The sequence below is a fragment of the Heptranchias perlo genome, chromosome 2 (assembly GCF_035084215.1).
Source record: "Heptranchias perlo isolate sHepPer1 chromosome 2, sHepPer1.hap1, whole genome shotgun sequence".
In the NCBI taxonomy this organism is placed as follows: Eukaryota; Metazoa; Chordata; class Chondrichthyes; order Hexanchiformes; family Hexanchidae; genus Heptranchias; species Heptranchias perlo.
The window spans coordinates 30,716,084-30,743,092 of record NC_090326.1 but is presented as its reverse complement, the minus strand read 5'-3'; the positions used below and the strand labels follow the sequence as shown (position 1 = coordinate 30,743,092).

Genomic DNA, 27,009 nt, shown 5'->3' with positions numbered 1-27,009 from the left:
AACCAGTCCCCAGGGCTGCTCGCAATAGCCTGCCCTACTGTACCATGGAATACCATGGTGTACCATGAAAACAATGTACAAATGTATACGGTGTGAAGAGCAATTGCAACAAAAACAAGGAAGATAAATTTCGATAAGGGCTCTTGGGCCATGTTTGTCCTGAAAGGTCACAGAACGATGTCATACAGTTTGGCCACATACAGAAAATAAAAATCAGAAAGCACTTTCACCGTTAACGCCTCGTGAGGAACTGCAGTTGCTGAGCTCATGCCTCCTGTGGTTGATCATGAGGGATTGGCACTGACAGCAGTGGAGTCGGAACCCCCGACTCTCCGGGCCTTCCCAGCTGAAGTTAAATGTAAAAGCCAGCCCTTGAAGAGTTCAAATAGCACGAGATTTTGTGGCCATGTTGATTGTTTTTCTTGTGGGAGCACTTTAGCTTTTTTTGTGGACGCAGTTGGTTGTTCAAGAACTGAACATACTATAAACAGAGTGCAGCACTGTACGTGCGATCAACAGGGATGGAAACAGTATAAACAGTTATTCTCGGCCCTCAGTCAGGCCTTTCGCAACTACGGTGAATTACAGCTTTCCACGGGCAGTGTCGTCTGTTGCTTTTTATGGAGATGTTCTATATATAAACACCAGATAGTTAGAGGTGGGAGAGGGAGAGATCACATGACTGATATAACTTGCTACTGCTGCTTGTACGTAAAGCAGCAGCTGGACCATGTGGATAAACAAACTGCATTACAGAAAATCTTTTTTTATAGAGCCAGTGACTAAAGGGAATTGCACTGCATTCTTTTTGTTAAAAGGCAACATTCAATTAGTGAGGTCCGTTTACGGCTCGGTTTAAACCAACCTCCTTGTATGAAACATTTTCGCATTATCGGCTCCCCGAATGTTCCACCCATCACTGGCGAGTTTGTTTTACTGCTCGGTTCCCTTCTGTTTTTGGCATCTTGGTTAGCTCGATGGCAAATTCGCTGAATTTAAATCAGGTGACGTTTAAATGCTGCAATACAAGTCGGGACATTGAGAGCAGTGTAACAAGATGCCAGTCCCCACAGGGAGGAACATGTATGCACAATTCCAATAAATAAGGGAGCATTTCTTCTCTCTTCCCCTCCTAAATCCTTTAGATTTGCCACCTCCTTAGTGCCCCCCCCCCAACTTCCCCCATTGCAGGTTCAGCTATGTTTACGCTCAAGCCGTCCGAAATTCTTAGATAAATCGAATAGATTTTGCAGTATGCAGAATTTAACTCCTTTGGACAAATAATTACAGATGCCGCCAAAAATATGAAGCTCAGGCCACACAGAGCAAGCATGATCCAAATGATCTCTTTTTACAATTTTTTGTGACATTCATCTCAGTTTACTTTACAGCCCGATCCTATGCTGTCCAGTCCTTGCATTTCGTATCATGGATTTTGTAGTTATACATTAATTTGAGGCTAATCTCTACAGGCTAAATGGCACAATGAGGCAGAGTTGTTTTTTTGACAGTTTTCTTTGTTGGGTCTGATAAAACAGTGGTAATGTTTCACAGGCACCGATTCCATCTTCCCCCTACAGCTGCTTGCTAAGGTGCGTAATATCAATGTCCTGTTTGGCCTGGAGTCAAGCTACAGATGCTGTATTCAGTCCATAGACAAGACTGTTTACTTCCACTTCCATGACATCACCCAACTATGCCCCCAAAATCTTTATATCGCCTCAAGGTTCAATTTCTCCAGTGCTCTCATCTCCAGTTCTTTCTTACAGAAACTCTCATTCAGTCAGAACTCTGTGGTCCAAATTGTATTCCACCCTCCACCCCCACCCACCCGGACACACAGTCCTTGATGACCTCCACTGGCTCCCTGTCCTCCAGTGCATCGACTTCAAAAACCTTGTCCTCACCTTTTGGTCTCTCCTAAACCTCACCCCATTCTACTGTTGCAATCTTCATCAGTCCTACTTCCCAGCACTGCTCTTCCAAATCTAGATCCACCATCCCCCCTGCTGCCCTCCCCCCGCCCCCAAAACACGCACAAAGGCATCTTCAGCAGCACATCCCAAACCCATGACCTCCACCACCGAGAAGGACAAGGGCAGCAGGTGCCTGGGACACCACCACCTCCAAGTCACACACCATCCTGGCTTGGAAATATATCACAGTTACTTCATCGTCGCTGGGTCAAAATCCTGGAACTCCCTATGTAGCAGCACTGTGTGGGAGAACCTTCACCGCATGGACTGCAGCGGTTCAATAAGACAGCTCACCACCACCTTCTCAAGGGCAACTAGGGATGGACAATAAATACTGGCCTTGCCTGTGACACCCAGATCCCGAGAATTAATTTTAAATATTCTCTCCACTCCATTATCAGTGGCCGACTCTTCAGCCATCGTGTTCCTGACCTCTGGAATTCCCTCCCTAAACATTTTTGGAGGCTATCCCTCTCCCCACTTTCAAAAATCTCCTCAAAAACATCTCTCTTCAAACCATCCGTTTGGTTCCTTCCTCCAACTCCTTTCCTACCTCCTGCTCACTGTCCAACTCTCCCCATGTAAAGCAGCTGGACAGGCTCTTCTACCTGAAAGGTGTTGAACAAATAGAACCATCTGTGATTACCACATTTCAGCTACGTGCCAGTTTTACTGCATTCTTTTTACCCCAGCATACTTGCTGATCACCCGTGGCATTGCTCACCAGCAACCTGAAGTACGATTGCGATGTCTTAGCTTGGCTTTATTCCAAACTGGGGAAGGAACGCAGTACAGCGGGGGGTGAGAGGGTCGTGGAGTGGGATGCAGGACAGAGTGAAAGAACAATGTGATTACGGTCTTTAGGCAACGATTAATTTTAAAACAAACTCACCAGTTCGTGTTGCACATCAAGTTCCAAATAATTTGCACCATCACTACTACTTAAATACTCCAACCCTTCCCGTGCTTCGCTCCCACAAAACAATCATGACCCATGTCAGCAGGCTAAACACTGCTCTATCTGAGGCTCGCTGCTTCACTTTATTTGTTCAGTAGTGCTGGGCACACCACAGTCTGCAACACCGAATACATTTTTACATTGTTTTCATGGTACACCACATATATGGTTCAGTATTCCATGGTACAGTTGGGCAGGCTATTGCGAGCAGCCCTGGGGATTTGTTCTGTCGCGTGATACTAACTTTTGTGTTCTGTTGCAGCCAACCTACTAATTCACCCTCAAGAGGTGACTTTTTTAAATTATTCGTTCATGGGATGTGGGCGTTGCTGGCAAGGCCAGCATTTATTGCCCATCTCTAATTGCCCTTGAGAAGGTGGTAGTGAGCTACCTTCATCAACCACTGCAGTCCGTGTGGTGAAGGTTCTCCCACAGTACTGTTAGGAAGGGAGTTCCAGGATTTTGACCCAGTGATGATGAAGGAACGGCGATGTTTTTCCAAGTCGGGATGGTGTGTGACTTGGAGGGGAACGTGCAGGTGGTGGTGTTCCCATATACCTGCTGCTCTTGTCCTTCTAGGTGTAATAAGTCACGGGTTTGGGAGGTGCTGTTGAAGAATCCTTAGCGAGTTGCTGCCTTTGGATGGTACACACTGCAGCCACTGTGCGCCGGTGGTGAAGGGAGTGAATGTTTAGGGTGGTGGATGGGGTGCCAATCAAGCGGGCTGCTTTGTCCTGGATGGTGTCGAGCTTGTTGAGTGTTGGAGCTGCACGCATCCAGGCAAGTGGAGAGTATTCCATCACACTCCTGACTTGTGCCTTGTAGATGGTGGAAAGGCTTTGGGGAGTCAGGAGGTGAGTCACCTGCCGCAGAACATCAAGCCTCTGACCTGCTCTTGTAGCCACAGTAATTATGTGGCTGATCCAGTTAAGTTTCTGGTCAATGGTGACCCCCAGGTTGTTGATGGTGGGGGATTCGGCGATTGTAATGCCGTTGAATGTCAAGGGGAGGTGGTTAGACTCTCTCTTGTTGGAGATGGTCATTGCCTGGCACTTGTGTGGCACGAATGTTACTTGCCACATCTTGGCCTCCTCCCGATATCCCCACCATCACAGAAGCCAGTCTTCAGCCAATTCAATTCACTCCACGTGATATCAAGAAACGGCTGAGTGTACTGGATACAGCAAAGGCTATGGGTCCAAGCCACTTGTGAGCCCAAGCCTGGATGTTGGCCAGGTCTTGCTGCATGCGGGCACGGACTGCTTCATTATCTGAGGGGTTGCGAATGGAATTGAACTTTGTGCAATCATCAGCGAACATCCCTATTTCTGACCTTATGATGGAGGGAAGGTCATTGATGAAGCAGCTGAAGATGGTTGGGCCTAGGACACTGCCCTGAGGAACTCTTGCAGCAATGTCCTGGGGTTGAGATGATTGGCCTCCAACAAACACTACCATCTTCCTTTGTGCTAGGTTTCACTTCAGCCACTGGAGAGTTTTCCCCCTGATTCCCATTGACTTCAATTTTACTAGGGCTCCTTGGTGCCACACTCGGTCAAATGCTGCCTTGATGTCAAGGGCAGTCACTCTCACCTCACCTCTGGGATTCAGCTCTTTTGTCCATGTTTGGACCAAGGCTGTAATAAGGTCTGGAGCCGAGTGGCCCTGGCGGAACCCAAACTGAGCATCGGTGAGCAGGTTATTGGTGAGTAAGTGCCGCTTGATAGCACTGTCGACGACGCCTTCCATCACTTTGCTGATGATTGAGAGTAGACTGATGGGGCGGTATTGGCCGGATTGGATTTGTCCTGCTTTTTGTGGACAGGACATACCTGGGCAATTTTCCACATGGTGGGCTAGATGCCAGTGTTTAGCCAAACTGTTCCAGTACAGCTACAAGGCACAGCTAGTTCTGGAGCACAAGTCTTCAGCACTACAGCTGGGATGTTGTCGGGACCCATAGCCTTTGCTGTATCCAGTACACTCAGCCGTTTCTTGATATCACGTGGAGTGAATCGAATTGGCTGAAGATTGGCTTCTGTCATGGTGGGGATATCGGGAGGAGGCTGAGATGGATCATCCGCTCGGCACTCCTGGCTGAAGATGGTTGCAAGCGCTTCAGTCTTGACTTTTGCACTCGTGCTGGACTCTGCCATCATTGAGGACGGGGATGTTTACAGAGCCTCCTCCTCCTCCCGTTAGTTGTTTAATTGTCCACCACCATTCACGACTGGATGTGGCAGGACTGCAGAGCTTTGATCTGATCCGTTGGTTGTGGAATCGCTTAGCTCTGTCTATAGCATGTTGCTTCCGCTGTTTAGCATGTATGTAGTCCAGTGTTGTAGCTTCACCAGGTTGGCACCTCATTTTTAGGTATGCCTGGTGCTGCTCCTGGCATGCTCTACTACACTCCTCATTGAACCAGGGTTAATCCCCGGCTTGTTGGTAATGGTAGACCCATTGGTGGAATACAATTCTGCTGCTGCTGATGGCCCACAGTGCCTCGTGGATGCCCAGTTTTGAGCTGCTAGATCTGTTCTCAATCTATCCCATTTAGCACGGTGGTAGTGCCACACAACACATTGGATGGTGTCCTCAGTGTGAAGACGGGATTTCATCTCCACGAGGACTGTGCGGTGGTCACTCCTACCAATACTGTCATGGACAGATGCATCTGTGCAGTTAGATTGGTGAGGACGAGGTCAAGTAGGCTTTTCTCTCGTGTTGGTTCACTCCACCTGCCGCAGACCCAGTCTGGCAGCTATGTCCTCAGGACTCGGCCAGCTCGGTCATTCGTGGTGCTACCGAGCCACTCTTGGTGATGGACATTGAAATCCCCCACCCAGAGTATACTCTGTGCCCTTGCTACCCTCAGTGCTTCCTCAAAGTTGTGCTGAACATAGAGGAAGACTGATTCATCAGCTGCGGGAGGGTGGTAGGTGGTAATCAGCAGGAGGTTTCCTTGCCCATGTTTGACCTGATGCCATGAGATTTCATGGGGTCCGGAGTCAATGTTGAGGACTCTCAGGGCCACTCCCTCTTGACTGTATATTACTGTACCGCCACCTCTGGTGGGTCTGTCCTGCCGGTGGGACAGGACATACCCAGGGATGGTGATGGAAGAGTCTGGGCCGTTGGCTGAAAGGTATGATTCTGTGAGTATGGCTATGTCAGGCTGTTGCTTGACTAGTCTGTGGGACAGCTCTCCCAATTTTGGCACCAGTTCCCAGATGTTAGTGAGGAGGACCTTGCAGGGTCGACTGGGCTTGGTTTGCCTTTGTCGTGTCCAGTGCCTAGTGGTCCGATGCCGGGTGGTCCATCCGGTTTTATTCTTATGATGACTTTTTGTAGCGAGTTTGTACAACTGAGTGGCTTGCTAGGCCATTTCAGAGGGCAATTAAAAATCAACCATGTTGCTGTGGGTCTGGAGTCACATGTCGGCCAGACCGGGTAAGGACGGCAGGTTTCCTTCCCTAAAGGACATTAGTGAACCAGATGGGTTTTTATGACAATCCGGTAGCTTCATGGCCACCATTACTGATTAGTAGTTTCTTTTTAATTCCAGATTTTATTTAATTAATTGAATTTAAATTCCCTAGCTGCTGTGACGGGATTTGAACTGATGACTCCGGATTATTAATCTAGGCCTCTGGATTACTCGTCCAAGTAACATAACCACTATGCTACCGTACCCCTCAGTGCCCATGGATTTGGATTTTGTTGGAATTCCTCCATTTCTCAAGCTTTCTCTCACGGTTGAGCGAGAGACCGTTATGGAGGTGTTGTTTCCCAGCATTCATAGCAATAGTGAAAGTCCTTGTACTAAAACTGTAGTTCCTATAGTTTTTATAGAGGACTTTCAGAGTCGCTATGGATAGTGGTGTAGCTCTCTCTCCATACCTGTCTCACTTTCTCTCCATACCTGTCTCACTTTCTCTCCATGCCTGTCTCACTTTCTCTCCATATCTGTCTCGCTCTCTCTCCATACCTGTCTCACTTTCTCTCCATACCTGTCTCACTTTCTCTCCATACCTGTCTCACTTTCTCTCCATACCTCTCACTTTCTCTCCATACCTGTCTCACTTTCTCTCCATACCTGTCTCACTTTCTCTCCATACCTGTCTCACTTTCTCTCCATACCTCTCACTTTCTCTCCATACCTGTCTCACTTTCTCTCCATACCTGTCTCACTTTCTCTCCATACCTGTCTCACTTTCTCTCCGTACCTGTCTCACTTTCTCTCCGTACCTGTCTCACTTTCTCTCCGTACCTGTCTCACTTTCTCCCACTCTCATGTATCACAAGAAATGAAAGACAGAGAAAGAGAGAGAAGCAAGGATTAAGGAAGGGCAGAGAATGAGTGTCACTAGGCTACTCCCTGTGACTGATGCAGTTTGCCACTTTTAGATCACATTTACTCACATTTGTGTTTGGTGCAACCGGGTGCTTCAATTATGGAACACATGACTGAAAGTTTCCCGCCTGGAATTAGTGCTTATTATATCGAAGTGTGTTGGATCTTCAGTTCTAATTTCCGTAAATTTGTGAGTTCTCACCCTCTGGTGGTTTGGTGCATGTCCCTCTAGTGTCTGGAATGTATGACGAGTGTTGTTGATGTGCTGGGCAGCAGTTGGGGGAAGGCCAACAATTTGGAGAATTCCTCCAGAGCATCTTGAGCTCTGCAACAGCCATTTTCATCCATTACAAGTGGGAGTGCATTAAATATTTGGTCACTTTGTGATTTGTAAGATTGGGGAGGTACGGACTCTTTCCCTTCAGTCCCAGGTGACCTTCCTCCCGAGATTGGGGTGGTGTCTCACAGCCACCTCGTTGTCTCATGTACATGTTACCTCTTAGCTTGAGTGTCAGCTTTGATTTGTGTATCCAGAGCATCCAGCTGTACCTTTTCTACCTCTACCAGTGACTCCATCCTTGTTGCTATACTCTTTGATTGCTTGTCCAGCACCAAGTCGTAAATGAGTCCAAGTTTCATTTATCTCAGCATAAGCAAGATCAAAGCCATCTTTTCCCACTCCTAACACCAACAGCATACCTCTGGCCTTGAGCCTAGACCACACTTGGAGTACTGTGCACAGTTCTAGTCTCCATGCTATACAAAGGTTATAGAGGCACTGGAGAAGGTGCAAAAAAGATTTACTAGGATGAAACCAGAACTGAGAGGTTATACCTATCAGGAAAGATTGAAAAGAGAAGACCAATGGGTGATCTGATGGAGATCTTTAAGATTATGAAAGGGTTTGATAGGGTAGACGTAGAGAAGATGTTTCCACTTGCGGGGGAGACCAGAATTAGGAGCCCTAAATATAAGATAGTCACTAATAAATCCAATAGGGAATTCAGGAGAAACTTCTTTACCCAGAGAGTGGTTGGAATGTGGAACTCACTACCACAAGGAGTAGTTGAGGTGACTAACACGGATGCATTTAAGGGGAAGCTAGATAAGTACATGAGGGAGAAAAGAATAGAAGGATATGCTGATAGGGTTAGATGAAGTAGGGGAGGGAGGAGGCTCGTGTGGAGCATAAACACCGGCATAGACCTGTTGGGCCAAATGACCTGTTTCTGTGCTGTACATTCTGTGTAATCTCCCCAGCAGCCACCTTGGGCTAAACCCAGAGCCTCTGCACTCTACTCCATCCTGAGCAGAGCTTCTCAGCCCACATGCAATCCAAGATCATTTTCTGCCACCTCCAGAGCATTGCTTACACCTCTCCCTCTCCTTCACCACTGCTCAAACCCTATTTCACTTCGAGGATTGGTTTCCTTTATGCCCTCTTTGCCAGACTTCACCCCTAAGAGATGCGACTTCATTCAGAACTCTGTAGCCCATGTCTTCTCCTGCACAAAGACCATCACTCCTGTCCTTCCCAAGCTCCTGTGCTCAGTAAATTGAATTTGAGATCTTTATCCTAGTTTTCAAATCCCTCTATGGCCTATCTCCACCTTATCTGGGTGATCTCTAGCTGTACTACCCCACAAGCAAACTCTGCTCCTGACGATAAGTTAATGCTTGTTCCCTCCTCTCTGCTCCACCACTGGTCGCTATTCCTTGCTCCTGGAATTCTGTCCCTAAATCGCTTACCTTACAAAACCTCCTTCCCAATTTCAAAAACCTCCTGTTTTTTTTAAATCTTCTCTTTGATTTTGGCCTCAGACTCCTCTTCCTCTTCTCTCCACCTGCCCCTTCCATTGTTACCCTTCTCTTTCCAGCTCAGTGTCATTTTTCTTGTTAGAATCATAGAACGGTTACAGCATGGAAGGAGGCCATTCGGCCCATCGAGTCCGCGCCGGCTCTATGCATGAGCAATCCAGCTGCCCTATCCCTGTAGCCCTGCACATTTTTTTGTTTCAACTACTTAGCCAGTTCCCTTTTGAAGGCCATGATTGAATCTGCCTCCACCACTCCCTCGGGCAATGCATTCCAGATCTCAACCACTCGTTGCGTTACATACTCTTGACATTTTTTTTATTACATGAAGAATGCTATGGAAAGGGAGTTGTTTTGGTGAGTGAACAGTTTTGCACCTTTTACTTAGTGAACTGACAGAGGGGATTGAAAGAGTCAAAGAAGCAATTACATCAGGTTAAAGCAGCCCATGCCAACCCACAACAGGACCTGGATGATATCCAGGCTTGGGCTGACAAGTAATATTCATGCCACATAAATGCCAGGGAACAACCATCTCATACAAGAGAAAGCCCAGCCATCTCCAGTTGACCTTCAGTAACACCACCATTGCCATTAACATCTCAGGGGTCCCATGTGCCCAGAAGCTTAATTGGACCAGTCGTATTAACACTGTGGTTATAAGAGCAGGTTGGGTACTTTGTGTCAAGTGGCTCGCCATCTGACCCCTCCAAGCCTCAAGTCAGGACTATGATAGAATACTCACCACTCACCTGGATGGGTGCAGGTGCAACAACACTCAAGAAGTTTGACACCATCCAGGACAAAGCAGATCGCTTTGTTTACCCTGCCACTTGACTCTGGCCAACCCCTCCACCACCAGTGTACTGTGGCTGTGGTATGTATAATCTACAAGATGCACTGCAGCAACTCACCAAGATTACTTCAACAGCTCCTCCTTCCCTTCTGACCTCTACCACCAAGGAGAACAAGAGCAGCATTACCTCCAAATTCCCCCTCCCAAGTCACACACCATCTTGACACGCACAGATATCGCCGTTCCTTCATCATCTCTGCGTCAATATCCTGGAATTCCCTACCGATGGGAGTACAGGACTGCAGCGATTCAAGGATAAGGCCCACCACTGCAGGGCAACCATGGATGCGCATAAATGTGGCCTTGTCAGCATCACGCACGTCCTGAGAACAAATAACATATTTTAAAAATTCCTCTGTAACCTCTTGGTTTATTGTGATCAGGATTCTTTTAAAGTTAATTGTTAGCCACAGAAGCGCACTATTGGCTGAGGATGTAGAGCACCCAGCCTGTAGTTTAGTTTCCTACGGTCTCGTGGCCGGACAGTAACTCTCACGCAGTTCCAATGTTGTAGCCTGTGTTGTCTTCTATAGAGAGGCTCCAAAACATCATCTGTCAGTGACCATATAGAGAAGTCTCACAGGGAGAAACCTAAGTTGAGGGTCTCCATGCAGGTAATAAAATTGATGACTCTAGAAATATTCTGCGGTTATAATCTTTTGCCATAAAATGGGGGACTTTGAACAAACGCTACTCAACCCCTCCCCCGTACTTACCGTCTTCCTTTTAACCATTTGTGCCGTTAACTGGATCTAAAAATGAGTGTTCCTTTAAGAATAAGTGGAGCATAAACTCACTGTAGGATATAGTTTGCATTGTTAACAGTTGTCATGGTAGCTAGCAATTTACAGTGGCTCCTTGTCCAATATCTATTTTCTTTTACAGAAACAAAGCCTTGTTTCCTAATCCCCTGAGCAATTTATAAATCCTACTTTGGGCCAATACCACCTATGGCAAGACGCAAACACTTGTTCGGAGTGATTTAAGACATCTCCAGTAAATACTGCAGATGCTCCAAGCAATGGAACAGTGCAGTTATTTCAGTTGCAGCAAGTCATTCTGAAAGCTCCAAGTGGCATCATCAATCTCTGCTGTAGCCAGCTGCAAGCCTTCACCCTGTGACTTTCCCCCATCGTGACATATGGGAGACTGTTACCAGGCAAAATCTGGATCACAACTGAAACTTTGTCCTTCGACATCCGGCATTTCAGACTGAGCACAAACTGAGCTCTTTCACATCAAATTCTTTTGACATTTTCTCCAACTGTATCTGGGATTCCTGCCTGAAAGTGGGACCAACGTGCTGACATTTAGGTATGTGGGTTATGCACACAGTCTGAAGCATAAGACATTCAGGAGAGATACAGAATTTGTTTTATTTTTATCTTTACAAAGTGTTGCCTCCTTACAATCAGACTTTTAGAGCAGAAATTTTTGCCAGCTGCAACTGGGAGATTTCCAAACTTTACTAAAATGACAAAATTATGTGTGAAGTGGCTACAAGTCACATTAATTGATTCTGCTTGTCTCATCACCATAGTCACCAGCATGTTCTCCACATGCATATAAATGGCATGGCTATGTTTTTGATCCAACTACTTGCACGGATTCAATACCAGTTCAGTGTAGGGAATGCCAGATAATAACTAGCCTACAGAAAAGCTTCCGTGGTTCTTTAAGCCAATAGGTTGGGGAGAGAGAGAATAGCTCAAGTTGCTTTGTTTGATTTCCACCGGATTTTCTCGCAAAATCATGACTCTTCTCAGACAGGCTTTTACAATATGACTAGTCAAAATTTTCACCAACTGACAATGTCAGTACACATAGCGGCACCAGGGCAACTCTTGACCCACAATGTCTTAAAGTCATTGCTGATACTTGATGATATCCCAGTTGGTAATTCTAGTCTATTAATCAAATACAGACATTCTTACTTGTATGGAAATCCTGATGGCATACAGTGATTTCAATTCCCTCTCCCCACTCCAACCCAACTTGAGGTTTTAATAGTGTCCTACTTGTTTCAATCCTACATGCTATAAGAATTAATTTTTATTTATATCTCGCATTAACACGTCTCTCAGCCATGTCCCAAAGTGCTTTGCGTACAATGATCTGCTTTGAAGTGCAGTCAATGTTTTTGTGTAGCTGCCTGTAGCAGACAGTTTTTGCACACAGCACTGCCCCACAAACAGCACTGAGGGGAATGACCAATTCATCTAGTTTAGATAGTGTTGGTTGAGGAAGAAATGTTGGATGGAACACCAGGCAAACTCCATGCTCCTCTGCGAATAGTGATGTGGGATCTTTAACATCCATCTAGACCACCAGAACCAGTATTCAGGGCCTCAGCTAAGCATCTCTTCCCACGGGCACCAATCTTCTGACTTGGAGGCAAGAGTGCTACCAACTGAGACGAGATGTACACCATCTGGGATACCAGTTAAGATGGTGGTTGTGTTTTTATATGCTTCTCTTTCTGCTAGTCCCTTTAGTCTCCCCTTCTATGCTACATTGCTGTAGCTGCAGTTATGCCTGATAACCATTTCAAAATGGTTGGTTGAAACATATAAGCTTTTGAGGGGGCTTGACAGGGTAGATGCTGAGAGATTGTTTCCCCCTGGCTGGAGAGTCTAGAACTGTGGGGCATAATCGCAAGAATCGGGGTCGACCATTCATGACTGAAATGAGAGGAATTTCTTCACTCAGAGAATTGTGAATCTTTGGAATTCTCTACCCCGTAGGGCTGTGGATGCTGAGTCATTGAGTATATTCAAGGCTGAGATAGATAGATTTTTGGACTCTGGAGGAATCAAGGGATATGAGGATCGGGTGGGAAAGTGGAGTTGAGGTCGAAGATCAGCCATGATCTGATTGAATGGTGGAGCAGGCTCGAGGGGCCGTATGACCTACTCCTGCTCCTATTTCTTGTGTGATCCTCGTCTATGCTGGTTAGCATGGTTGAAATCACTCTGTAACCTTAAAGAATAGTTCCACTGATTGGAAAGAAGCACCAATGTCACTATGACTTGTACACAACATGGAACTGAGCAGGAAAAGAAAGCGGTTTAATGTCAGTCGAACTTACCACATCCTGTTATAAAATGATCTGAAATTCACCTCAGTGTTTTTTTGATAAATCCTGAATTTGTGCAGTACTTGTTGACATTTTCACAAGGGCCTAAGTTGAGACTTGAATTGGAGAAATAGATTAATTTTGCAGGTTGTAATTCCTGTGTCTGAAAATGGACAAAAGAATGTACGCCTCATTTAAAAAGGACAATTTTAAAACAATTTATTATTTGAATTTGTGTATGTTTTAAGGATGTAAAGCTGGAGTAGCTTAGGGTACAACTGAGTTTATTTAAATAAACTATAATGGTTGAACAATCAGGATCTTTAATCCAAAAAGACTGTAAAACTACCTTCTACAGGTATAGGTGGTCATCCATGCTTCTTGTATGAAAAGTAAAAAGAAAGGGAACTATTCATTACAAATGAACACACCCTATCACCCTGACCATCAGAGAGCTTGTTCAACAAGTGTTAGGTGCTGAAATTCAAGTAAATTGCACAAATGATTATAGTTTGTAAAAGTACTGGATTTGAGGAAGAAAGCAATGTCCTGTCAACATTTATGACTCCATGATTGTTTTTCTCTTGGCACACTTCGCACCCAGTTTTTGCATCTGAACTATAGATCAGATTGTGTCCATATCCATGATTTCAAAGGAAATGACGGGTTAATTTATTGTCTAATGTGAGGAATTCTCTGAAACTTTGCTCCTGAATACTCCAGTGAACCATGACCGTCGACATCTCCAAGGCCTTTGACGGGGTCTGGTACTGTGTACTTCTAAACAAGTTGCCATCGTATAGCCTTGCATCGATGCTGTGCTATCTAGTTTCTTCTCCAATTAATCCATTTGTGTTATGGTTGATGACTCATTCTTTGACTCCTTTTCCACTAATTAGGAGGCTCTGTCCTCCCTCCCAATCTATTCCTTCTTCATGTAAAAGATCTCTTTCTCTTATCTTTCCATTCTTTGGCTGACCATTTCCATGTTCATCAACTCCCTTCATATTATGCACCTTCAGTTCTCACAACCTTCATTGCCTCTCGGTGCAGGAGCTTAAACCACTATATCTTGATCTCCTCTATTCCCTTTGAGGCAATAAGATTTTTTTTTTCAGTTCTTCAAAGACACAAGCCCCGATTTTAACTCCAAGCAGGTTTTGTGCGGGTGGGTGGGTGGAGAGGTCAGTTGGAAGCTACAGTTGACCTAGCAAATTTGAATGGGGCATGTTGTCATAGCAATTTACAATGTTAAATGTTGAGAGAAGTGTGACCAAAACTCTTGATGACAGGAAGTGAATGTCCTACATGAGATTTTCTATAATATTCTAGTTAATTTCCTGTGGCATTGCACGTGGGGAGTCAAGACCATGTATAGTCTTCAAATGAAATGTTGGAGGGTGGGGGATAATTGGACCAGGTTGTGCAGATAAAATTCAGTCCCCATTTTAAAGTCATATATTCTGTCTTCATTTTTATATAATGCTTTGAGTTTATATTTACTACAACAACAACTAGCATTTATATAGTGCCTTTAACATATTTACAGTTAAATAGCAAAACTTACATGGATTTGGGAAGCAGAGAAGTAGAGTTGGTTGGAGCTGAGGAGGTTCTTTGCAGTACAGGCTGAGGACCTGGGAGGCACTACAGCACCATCAGTGGTGGGATCGTGTCATTACATCTTGAAACGTTTACATAGGCAGTTTCCATTATAAATGTGAGCATAGAAATTTAGACAGATGTTAGATTTTTAATACATTATTGATATTGTTCAAAAGTAGTCAGCACTCTCCCACATAAAATGGGTGATGAAAGCCAGTGATATTCTGGCCTTTCAGGAAGTGAGTTGTATTTTTGATTGCTACAATCTAAATTCTGAAGATGGGAATTGTTATCGGCGTTCATCTGTGGTTGAGTTTTATCGCAGGCGCAAGAAGAGGATGAAAGGAGGAATAAGACTGTCCACGCCGACCCTTAACCCCTTAGTCATGAGTACTTACCTGGGATGTGCAACAACAAATAACTTTCCGGCCTCCACTCCAAGGGAGACGGTGACTAAGTTCTACCAGCTCCTGGAATCTGTCGAGCATACAACGTCGAGCGCAGAAATCGTACATCCGCAGCACCAAACTTTTATCCCTCTAGCACCTTCCAAGCCGCCTCAGAGGACATATGCAACATAAGTCAAACTGCAATGTGCATGTATGAAGCAGGTTACTGATGCATGGTTGATCAGGGCAGACACTTCCATCATGGATCACTGGCCGCGCGAGTTACCACCAGCACAAGATCGTGCAGGTCAATGTCTGCTTCCTAGGCAGCGGCTATTATTCCTTCGTTTTAAAATGGCTTTTCTGTGCTTGGATTACTTGAAGGAGAAGCCAGAGCGGAAAACTAACTCCTGGGGGATATCGAGGCTGCCCTCTTTTGCAGGAGCAAAATACCGCTGTAAATCTGAAATAAAAACAGAAAATGCTGGAAACACTCGGCAGGACAGGCAGCGTTTGTGGGGAGAGAAACAGAGTCAACGTTTCAGGTCGATGACAGAACTGGAAGATGTTGTAGAGATTTAGCAGCTTTTAAGCAAGGACAGAGTCAGGGGAAAAAAGGACAGGGAGAAAAGAAATGGGGAAGGTCTATGATAGGGTGGAGGGCAGGAGTAATTAAATGACAGAAGGGATGATGGTGCAAGGCAAAAGGAAGTGATAATGGGACACGTAAAGAAACAATAGATGGTCCAGCGGAGGTTTAAATGGTTACAGCACAATAGCAGAGGGGGCGGGAAACATGGAAAATCAGGCAAAGGCATCCTTGGCCTGGGAATGTGGTGGGAGAAAGGCAGTTAGACCCTAGGAGTGTGGACCACTCCGCCGGCCACGTACGGTGCCCTGGCTATTGACGCTCTTGCAACTCCTATAAACACCAATGAACACCGATACAATGAGGCCCGTGCAGCCACCAGAATCATTATTGAGCATACCATAGGCACCTTGAAACAGCGGTTCAGATACCTAGATAGGACATGGGGTATATTACGATACAATCCCTGGCCTGGGTCTCCATGGCCAAGGAACTGCTTTTCAAGTGTATTGTCTGTAACGTAGGCAAACGTGGCAGCCAATTTGCGCACAGCAAGATCCCACAAAGAGTGGTGGGATGAATGACCATTTAATCTGTTTTGGTGGTGTTGGTTGATGCAGATTGGCCAGGACACAAGAGAATTCCCTGTTCTTCTTTAGCGAAAGACCCTAGTGCCGCAAGATCTCTTGTGGTCACCTGAACAAGCAGATAGGGCCTGTCGTTGGCTGTATGAGGGGTCTGAAGTCATGGGCTTGATTCTATAATGGTATAAGGATGGGGGAAGCAGTTTTCAGTTTGCACGTGTGCCTGCAATTTATCTCTTGCACTCCATTATTCTCTGTGCCCATCTAGCAAGTGACAGTAAAACCAATTATACAGAACTTAATCATTTAAATAAATAATGCAAACTTGACAGTACTATTCATTCGTCACGCAAAAACTTCAAAGTGCAATTGTATCAACCTTTTGCAGAACACATTAAATATTTGTTAGCCATGTCTTGTGCGTCAGGCTGTAACAAGGGTTACCTATCTACTCAATCAACCTTACTTCAGCTGTTTGTATCGAAGTGTATCAGGTTTTAATGCCAATCGGTTCATTACTTTAATGGTGGTGTTTTGCCTTCTGGAGATGAAAGGTCAAATGTGACATTAGATTGAGATATTCAAAGGGGTTTTGCCCATCATTGAGATGTTTTAATCGGTTTAGTAACACGTGGCCGTGTCAGTGTTTAGAACTAGCACAATGTTCAGTGTTGATTCGTTGCAATTCCTACAGGAATTACGCAGGGCCTTTCTGTAGATTGCTGCTTATATACCTAGGACTTGCACGTTCTCGAACAACAAACAAGCAGAGTGTGTATTAAATGAAAATAACTAAATATAAGAATCACACGTTTTATCAGTCGTTTTTACCATTTTTTATATAAAGGACAGTCTATTCCGTTTCAATTCAAAGTTGCTTAATTTGAATTACCTGTTGATTTGGGTTTTTTTCTAGCACGATGAAGGTAAGTAGGAACATAAGAACAGGAGTAGGCCATTCAGCCCCTTAAGCCTGTTCTGCAATTCAGTTAGATCATGGCTGATCTGTACTTCAACTCCATTTACCTGCCTTTGCTCCATATCCCTTAACACCCTTACATAACAAAAATCTATTGAAATGCTCTTTTAATTAAGTTGTTTAATTCAAATTACTAACAGAAAAAAAAGACTAATATTTTCTGAGCCAATGTCCCTACTACTCATCCCAGTGCACTGGGAGTTGTATCAATTTCAACAGTTGCATTTTTAAGATCAGAATCACCCACTAAAAATGGCCAAAACCTAAACCGTCTTAACATTAACAGGAAATTCTACATTAGAGTGCATCGAAAATGTGCACATATGGATTTGTAAGGGACACAGGTAACTGCAAACTGCAGGTCAGACACATATTAAATCAGGCCCACTGTTTCTTAGGATTTTTTTTTCTCCTTTAACATTTTGCCTCATTCTCTCTCCCAGGTTGAGATGACTGTGCTTCTCCAACCCATATCCGACAGAATGCAGGAGATCCAGAACTTTCGAGAGAAGAACCGTGGCAGCAAGCTGTTCAATCACCTGTCAGCTGTTAGTGAGAGCATCGCAGCGCTGGGGTGGGTTGCTGTGGTAAGTGGAAAGTTTTACCATTGAATGAATGCGGCAGTGTGAGTGGGTGCTGTTCAGAGGCTCCCAGTTCCAGCATGGCAGACAGTAGCTATCTCCCTCTCTAGCCCATTTGCAACAAAGTGCTTTGACCGTACATAATGAGACTATGTTCAGATTTGCATAGCTCTTAAATTTGTTAAAAGCTTTTTTTTATATAGAGAAACCCTATGAGTGTTTTAAAATATGCAACCAAATCTCAGTAACTTTCTAAACCATAATAGCAAAACTCAAGTTGTCTGCAACCCCTCTGAACCCTGAGATTAGATTGCAAACTTGAAATTATTGCATGGGGACTATTTATATTGCCACGATTGCCCAAATTGCAGTCCTAGGAACATAGGAATATAGGAACAGGCGTAGCCCCTCGAGCCTGTTCCACCATTCAGTTAGATCATGGCTGATCTGTATCTCAACTCCATTTACCCACCTTGGTTCCATTTCCCTTAATAAACTTACCTTAAAAAAAATCTATCAATTGCAGTTTCAAAATTTTCAATTGACAACAGCTTTTTGGGGGAGAGGGTTCCAGACTTCCACTACTGGGACTGCGTGTCCCAGTTTTACAATCTGCCCCTCAAGGCTCGGCCAGCTTAGTCTCATTTTCGCTCAGAATTCTTACTTGCTGGTTTCTCCGGTTTGAATTTTGTGGGGCTGGAGGTATGGAATGGGCTGGTTTTACCATTATTGCCTCACTGGTGGATAAATCCTAAATCAGAATGTCAGGATCTGCTAGTATCAGCAACTTGAGAATTAATGGGCCTCTCAAGCTCCATAGTACACACCTGTATAGCCCACGAAAGCACAAAAGCTTGCTCACTAATGTTGTCTACAACATATGTTTTTTATTTTACTTTTGTGTGTGAATTTTGTGCTCATCGAGGTGAGGGATGTCAGTGCTAGGGAGCAGGGCACTGTGTTTTGGGCACTCAACGTTGGTATTGAGTGCTTTAATTTTTGGACCTGCCCAGAAGGTGTGGAGGTCAATGGTTTCCACTGCAACTTCTCCAGCGTACATCAGTGAGAGCACAGTTAGCGGCAGAGTAGAGCTCTCCAACCCCAACCTCAGATGAACCTTGGGACCAACCAACAGATGAGTACCCATTACTGCACCAGGCATCCTGTGGCCTCTCTGTCAGCTTGCCCACTAGTACTGAATTAGGGACAATTTTTTGCTGTGGGAACTGTTTGAGGTTTCTGCAACTCATTTTGTGTAGGATCCGTACAGCCATCAGTCTTCCATCCTATCACTCTGGACTGATTGGAATCCAGAGTCTAGAGGTGAAGGGCCAGTGTCCACCTCTCTGTACCATCCAGTCCCCCTATAATGTACATTTATGGAATTTATATATACATAATGCAGCAGCAGAAGAAAGTCTACATTAATCTAAGATATTCTAGGGTGATGTAAGGGGTAATTTGGGGTGGGCAGTTATAGATGAGTGGTGTTTCAAGGGAGCTGACAAACAAAGCAGTTGTCATTGATGTGGGTCTGTTGTGAATGGCAGCACTTATGGAATTTGAGAAATGGGGTAAACAATTCTCTGCGTGATGTTGCACCCATGTTATCTTCCAAAATATACCATCTCATAATCAGAGATTGAGGAATCAGTTGGTACCTTACAACCAATAACACCATATAATTTTAAAAAGATGGAGCTATATTTAGTGTCCTGCTTATCAGCATAGAAACCATCAGTGGGATAGGTTAGAAACTCTATAATGATGTTAGCAGGTGATGAGCATTTATCTGGCTTCCTCTACAAGGCTGGCCACTTTGGAAATGAGTATTCCACTATGCCCACATTTACTTGCGGACTAGTATATTACAACTCCAGGCTCTGCCCTACCTGTTAGTAATGTAACTCCTGAGTATTCAGTTATTCTATTTTTAAACATGTCAGAGTAATGAATTTAGCCCTAGCTATTTAGATTAATTTTTTAATCTGATCTAATCTATTTGTTGGTGCTTTGATCACTGATGAGATAGCTCACTCCTCTTTTGTTTTTAACCAAGGCATGATGATGTGAAAGGGCTATGGGGAAAGAGAAGGGAACTAATTGGATAGCTCTTTCAAAGAGCTGACACAGGCACGATGGGCCGCCGTCCGTGCTGCATAATTCTATGAAAACATCAAGGGTTTAAGTGGCATCTGCTTTGCTGGTTTTTAGCTGGGTAACAAGTTAATAAACGGCTTTCTGTTGAATCTAACGTGTTTTTTTTCCCTCCAACTTTCTCTTTTCTATGCATCATTCTTCTTCCCGACGCTTTGCTGTTTTGTTGTGAACTTAGGCCCCTAAGCCAGGTCCTTATGTCAAGGAGATGAATGATGCGGCCACCTTCTATACTAACAGGGTGTTAAAGGAGTACAAGGACATGTAAGTTTGCCTTTCTTGCCATCCTAGCATATGGTGTGTGCTGTTTAAATCTGGTGCTTGCATATTCTGCATTGTGTAAAATTGGGAATAAATTCCAAAGAGTAGCATTATAAAATATTTTCAAAATGAATTGAGGAGTTCAGTAATAACTTGACATTCAATTTTACATCCTGACAACGTTGTGATCATTGGGGGAGCTTGAAAGATAAAGTTTAGTGATACTTATTTAGAGATTAATGCATTGGGTAGTTACAGCCTTCCATAGGTCACAGCTGCTCCTTCCGGCCTCCCCCTCTCAGCCTTCCACTACCAACGCACAGTTCTGCAGGCTGAGGCCACTTGCAGTTAACCATCTCTTTCACCCAACTACAGGAATTCCTCCCTCATCCCCACTGCCTGCGAGAGTTACTGGTCAAAGAACAAGTGAAGTATCGAGGCAATACGTTGCTAGTTAGGACCTCGACTGGGGCGCAAAGTTTCTTTACAGATGGTGCTCACCTGCCCCTTTCCTTATTTTTCAGTGCTGTTGGTTGAAGACTAACATACAAATAATGTCTAAACCAAAAGCAAAATACTGTGGATGCTGGAAATCTGAAATAAAAACAGAAGGCGCTGGAAACACTCAGCAGGTCAGGCAGCATCTGTGGAGACAGAAACTGAGTTAACGTTTCAGGTTGATGATCTTTCGTCAGAACTGGTCATCGACCTGAAATATTAGCCCTATGTTTCTCTTCACAGATGCTGCCTAACCTGCTAAGTGTTTCTAGCATTTTAGGTTTTTAATACAAATAATGTCTTTGGCCACTTAATTCCCAGATAAGTTAATTATGGTTAGATTATGAGTGTTTCCCTGGCACTCCAGTAGTAGTTGATAGGCAAGAAGTCATTTTAATATACCTGATACTATACTGTTGATCAGTATCAGATTTCAGAATTAGCCGATAGAATCATAATTCTGCTTATAGCAAAATCTCTCTCGTTATAGGCCGAAGATCTCAATACAAGTGGTCTTTTGTTTTGAATTTTTTATGCATGCAGCCGAGGATGTGGATTACAGTTTTCGTTTGTACTTCTAACAAAGGACGTGCTGTGCATCGTGCTGTACCACAGCATATGACACGTGCTTAAGGACTCGACTGTCTGAAACCCTCTGAACGAGTCCTTTTGGAGCATTAGTCACCCCCCCTGACACACTGCACAACAGCTGCAGCTGGCTAACCAGTGATAGCCATCCAATAGAAAAAGGCTCATTTTCTAATTGCAGTGATTAGAGAGAGAATTTTTATTCATCAGCCACTTCCTTCATCTGCACGTGTGTGTGTGTGTGTGTGTTAGGTTTGTGTGTGTGAGAGTGTGTGTGTCAGTGGGGGTGCACTTGGGTGTCGGTAAGGGTGTGCGTGGGTGGGTGTGTGTGTGTGTGGCCGGGGGCATGTGTGCGTTGGTGGGGGTGTGCGTGTTTGTGCCGGTGGAGGTGTGTATGGGTGTTTGTGCATTGGGGGGGTGGGGGTGGCGTGTGGGCGCCGGTGGGGGGGGGGGGCGGTGTGCATCAGTGGGGGCATGCGTGGGTGTTTGTATGTCGGTAGGGGCGCTGCATGTGTCAGTAGGGGCATGTGTAGGTGTGTGTATCGGTAGGGGTGCGCGCGTGTATATGTGTCGGTAGGTGTGTGTGTGTCGGGGGCATGTGTGTGTTGGTGGGGGTGCGTATGGGCACGGGGGTGTGCGTGTCGCGTGTCGGGCGTGCGAGCGCGTGTCGGTAGGGGTGCCGAGCGCGCGAGCGTGTGCGTGTGCCGGTAGGGGTGCCGCGTGCGTGCGTGCGTATCGGTAGGGGCACGTGTTTGTATGTCAGTAGGTTGCGCGCATGTATACGTGTCGGTAGGGGCGTGGGTGGGGGTGTGTGTGTGGTGTGTGTGACCTGTGTAGATCAAAGGCTGTCCCCGAAAACTCAATACATTAAACACACAACCTGGCTCAGCACTGAGCTGTGCAGCTCAGGAAGGTGTCAGATTTCATCATCAATCTTGGCCGAATTTGCTGCTCTGCGGTGGGGGGTTAGTGACAATTGATTCCTAGTCTCCGTATCACCAGACTGGGTGGGATGGGTGTTGGTGAGGGGGAGGGATGGGAGAATCAATTGGTATTCCCGCAGCCTGGTGCATGTGTGCAGATGTTGGGTGAGGACAGGATTGGGCTCACACTTGTCAACGGCTACTTGGGTGCAATACAAAAGGGCTGCCGATGTCTGTTGAGCCACATCCAAGCCTGAATCAACGCCATCAAGAGAGGAGGATTTTAAAAAAAGGGGAGAACTCTCGGAAATTTCCAGGCAAATTCCAAGTAACATTAGCTTGAGAGGCTGGAGATCATAAAATCATAAAATGTTTCAAGTAGCAAGGGCCAGCTCTTGAGGTCTTTGCTCCATTCCCATTCCACCAGTGGTCCTTCAAGAGGAAGTCATCCAAACATGAAAACAGGCATGAAAGTTGTTATCCTCTTTCAGCCTTACATTGAACACCCCAACCCCTCTCAGTGGGGAAGGCTTGCATTTTCGATGCATGTTAAGGTATCCCTGCCTATTGTCCAAGTGGATCAGGTATCTTCTGACAGGCACCAGGAAATGGTGAGGTTTATATGAAGTTGTATCTTGGCTGACCATTGACTGGGGCACTGAATCCCACCGATTCTATTAGTGTGCATTAGATGAGTACTGATCTCCTTCAATATAGCCCAGACCTTCTTCCCCAACCTGCACCAGAGTGACACTTGTGGCCGTAGTGAACAAGATTGAACCTTCCCAAACTCTGCTCACTTTGGTCCCTTGTAGCTATAAGCAAGAAAGAACCATTTCATCCCATCCATGGATGTTAATTTTGAAATGGTGAGAAACTATTAAATGTTGGTGTTCAGAGAGATCTGGGTGTCCTCGTACAAGAAACACTGAAAGTTAACACGCAGGTACAGCAAGCAATTAGGAAGGCAAATGGCATGTTGGCCTTTATTGCAAGGGGATTGAAGTACAAGAGTAAGGAAGTCTTACTACAATTGCACAGGGCTTTGATGAGACCACGCCTGGAGTACTGCGTACAGTTTTGGTCTCCTTACCTAAGGAAGGATATACTTGCCTTAGAGGTGGTGCAATGAAGGTTCATTAGATTAATTCCTGGGGATGAGAGGGATGTCCTATGAGGAGAGATTGAGTAGAATGGGCCTATATTCTCTGGAGTTTGGAAGAATGAGAGACAATCTCATTGAAACATATAAGATTCTGAAGGGGCTTGACAGGGTAGATGCTGAGAGATTGTTTCCCCTGGCTGGAGAGTTTAGAACTAGGGGACATAGTCTCAGGATAAGGGGTCAGCCATTTAGGACTGAGATGAGGAGGAACTTTTTCACTCAGAGGGTTGTGAATCTTTGGAATTCTCTACCCCTGAAGGCTGTGGATGCTCAGTCATTGAATATATTCAAGGCTGAGATTGATAGATTTTTGGACTCTAGGGGAATCAAGGAATATGGGGATTGGGCAGGAAAATGGAGTTGAGGTCGAAGATCAGCCATGATCTGATTCAATGGTGGAGCAGGCTCGAGGGGCCGTATGGCCCACTCTTGCTCCTATTTCTTATGTTTCTTCTGTCAAATCATGGACTGTGCACTGGCAATCTCCTGATATGCATTGGGGGGGGTGGAGGGCAAGGTTCCCCACCAGTAATGTGAGTTAGTAAATCAGTCCTGGGTCCCAGAGGTGAAAGAGCAATAATGTAACTGATGGCACCGAACAGTACATTCTACTTAAAGCTCCCAAGTTGCAGAAGAATCTTCTAGGCAGTGAGAGCTGAAACTTTTAGCCTCATTATTTTGTCATTCCCAAAAAGTCAAGTTACTTTCACAAAAGAAATTTAAACAACTTCCTCAGAAAGTTCAAAAAACTAGCCCACTATACTATTCAGGCAGCGTGATTAGTTGACCGTGTGTCCTAAATTGTCTGATTCCAAGGCCTGGATTGTCACGCGGTGGGGGGAGAGAGTAGGAGGGAGGAGGTTACGCGCGAGAATGGTAGCGGGTGGCGCACCCGGAGAGTTCAGGGACGTGGAGACCCGGCCGGTCTTAACAGCGGGACCTCATTTAAATAAAGCTTCCCGGAGTCCTGACCAACACCCAGTCAGATTCGCTACCTGGGCGGGAGCGGGAATTTGGCGGCAGGAGGCTGCACCCGGGGACCTGTGGGAACGGTCGCCGGCAGCCAGTGTGAGGAGAGGTTCTTGGACAATCGTGGTGCGCGATCGGAGAGGGCTGGGGATTCCCTTGCGGTGCGCCATCGATGCGGGGCTGGGGAGGCCCCAAGACGGGTGGAGCAGTCCAGCTCATCGTGGCCCACAAAGGAGTTCAAGGAGAAGGACGTATTTGAAACTTACCTGGGCCTCTTCTGGCCGGTCGGCTCCTCCCACTGTAGTTCTGCTGCCGGGTAGTGCCGGTCTCCCCCTCTGACTGGACGTTAATATTACATCGCGGTGACGTTATCGGGTCACGACTTTTGCAGCTTAAGTAGGCCCCCGCCTGCCTTTAGCGGGAGCCTCATCCAGGGCCTGATTCGCTGCCGTTGATGTTGCTGGGAACGCAGCCCGTTGGAGGCGGGATTTCGAATTTCATGATTTTAAGCCCTTGCGCGGCCCATACCTGCCTGTTGGGGAGGGGGGCTATAATTGAGGCCCGAGTGACTGATACCAGTTAACAGTATCTAGTGCTTTCATTAGGGCCTCACTCGCTGAACAGGTCTCCCGGAGTCGAGCCAGCCCACAAGTCTTCCGAGGTTTTTTATGTGGACATTGACTAATGACAATAACCTGTCGAGAAACAGTTCGGAAGGTTTCTGATTAGCATAAGTTACTCAGAGCCAGATTCCAAACTATCTAAAGGATAGTTGCTACCGGAGGAGTGTCTTCTGGTTATCCAGAAATTGTTGGTGTCCTTCTCCATTTTAAATTGGATCAAAGCGAAGTGTCAAGATCCTTGGAGTCTATAATTGCAGCAGTCTGTGGGTCCAGTTAGCCAGTCTCTCCTAAATCTCTAAACCTAGTGATTACCCAACACTCATATTTTCCTCTTTTCTCCTCCTTTTTCTTCTTCCTGCTCTGCTTTCCCTCCCTTTGCCTCTTCCGCCCACTGCCATCTTATCTCCATTAGGGAGAGATTTCCATTGAAAAGGTCAAAATACTTTGCTCTTGACAGTGGAAGTGTACTCTTGCCACACATCCCGCCCTCCCTGCCCGTTTTCATTTGGCACTGGTCTTGTGTACAAAGATCACATGGTATGGAGGGCCATGTTTCCCACAATGCAGAGGAGCACAGAAAAGACTCCATCTATTGCACATGGTGTAGGGCCTTGTTGGACAAGTTTGTTCTGCACACGCAAGCATAAGCAAATCTATTTGGTTAGAGTTAAGAAACAATAAAGGTGCCATTACACTACTGGGTGTATACTTTAGGCCACCAACTAGTGGGAAGGATATAGATGAGCAAATTTGCAGGGAAATTACAGAGAGATGCAAGAACCAAAGAGTAGTGATAATGGGGGACTTCAACTATCCTAATACAGACTGGGATAGTAATAGTGTAAAGAGCAAATAGAGGGAAGAATTTCTGAAGTGTGTTCAGGAGAACTTTCTTAATCAGTATGTTTCCGGCCTAATGAGGAAGGAGGCATTGCTGGATCTAGTTCTGGGGAATGAGGTGAAGCAAGTGTCAGTGGGGCAACATTTAGGGAACAGTGATCATAGTATCATAAGGTTTAAATTAGTTATGGAAAAGGACAAGGACCAATCTAGAGTAAAAAATACTTAATTGAAGGAGGGCCAATTTCAGTGGGTTGAGAATGGATCTGACCCAGTAAATTGGAATCAAAGATTGGCAGGCAAAACTATAATTGAACAATGGACGGCTTTTAAAGAGGAGATGGTTCGGGTACAGTCTAGGTACATTCCCATGAGGGGGAAAGGTAGGGCAACCAAAGCCAGAACTCCCTGGATGACAAAAGAGGTAGAGTAAGATGAAGCAGAAAAAAGGGGCCATATGACAAATGTCAGGTTGATAACACAAATGAGAACCAGGCTGAATATAGAAAGTTCAGCGGGGAAGTGAAAAAGGAAATAAGAGGGGCAAAGAGAGAGTATAAGAATACACTGGTGACTAACATCAAAGGGAATCCAAAAGTCATCTATAGGCATGTAAGCAGTAAACGGGTAGTAAGAGGAGGGGTGAGACCGATCAGCGACCAAAAAGGAGATCCACGCATGGAGGCAGAGGGGATGGCTGAGGTACTAAATGAGTACTTTGCATCTGTCTTTACCAAGGAAGAAGATGCTGCCAAAGTCACAGTAAAAGAAGAGGTAGTTGAGATACTGGATGGGCTAAAAATTGATAAGGAGGAGGTACTAGAATGACAGGCTGTACTTAAAGTAGATAAGTCACCTGGTCCAGATTAGGATGCATCCTAGGTTGCTGAGGGAAGTAAGGGTGGAAATTGCGGAGGTACTGGCCATAATCTTCCAAACCTCCGTAGATACGGGAGTGGTGCCAGAGGACTGGAGAATTGCAAATGTTACACCCTTGTTCAAAAAAGAGTGTAAGGATAAACCCAGCAACTATAGGCCGGTCAGTTTAACCTCGGTGGTGGGGAAGTTTTTAGAAATGATAATCCGGGACAAAATTAATTGTCACTTGGACAAGTGTGGATTAGTAAAACAAAGTCAGCACGGATTTGTTTAAGGCAAATCGTGTTTAACCAACTTGAATGAGTTTTTTGATGGTGTAACAGAGAGGGTTTATATGGGCAATG

General features: G+C 45.3%; 1 protein-coding gene across 1 annotated transcript in view; it reads left to right on the top strand.

Moving 5' to 3' along the window:
• The window catches only part of cap2 (cyclase associated actin cytoskeleton regulatory protein 2), a 306,535-nt gene that overhangs the window by 190,672 nt on the left and 88,854 nt on the right, over positions 1 to 27,009 (top strand). The window contains exons 5-6 of the mRNA XM_068001661.1: positions 17,625 to 17,768; positions 20,098 to 20,183. Coding sequence (XP_067857762.1) covers positions 17,625 to 17,768; positions 20,098 to 20,183 — 230 coding nt within the window. The remainder of the gene's footprint in view (positions 1 to 17,624; positions 17,769 to 20,097; positions 20,184 to 27,009) is intronic.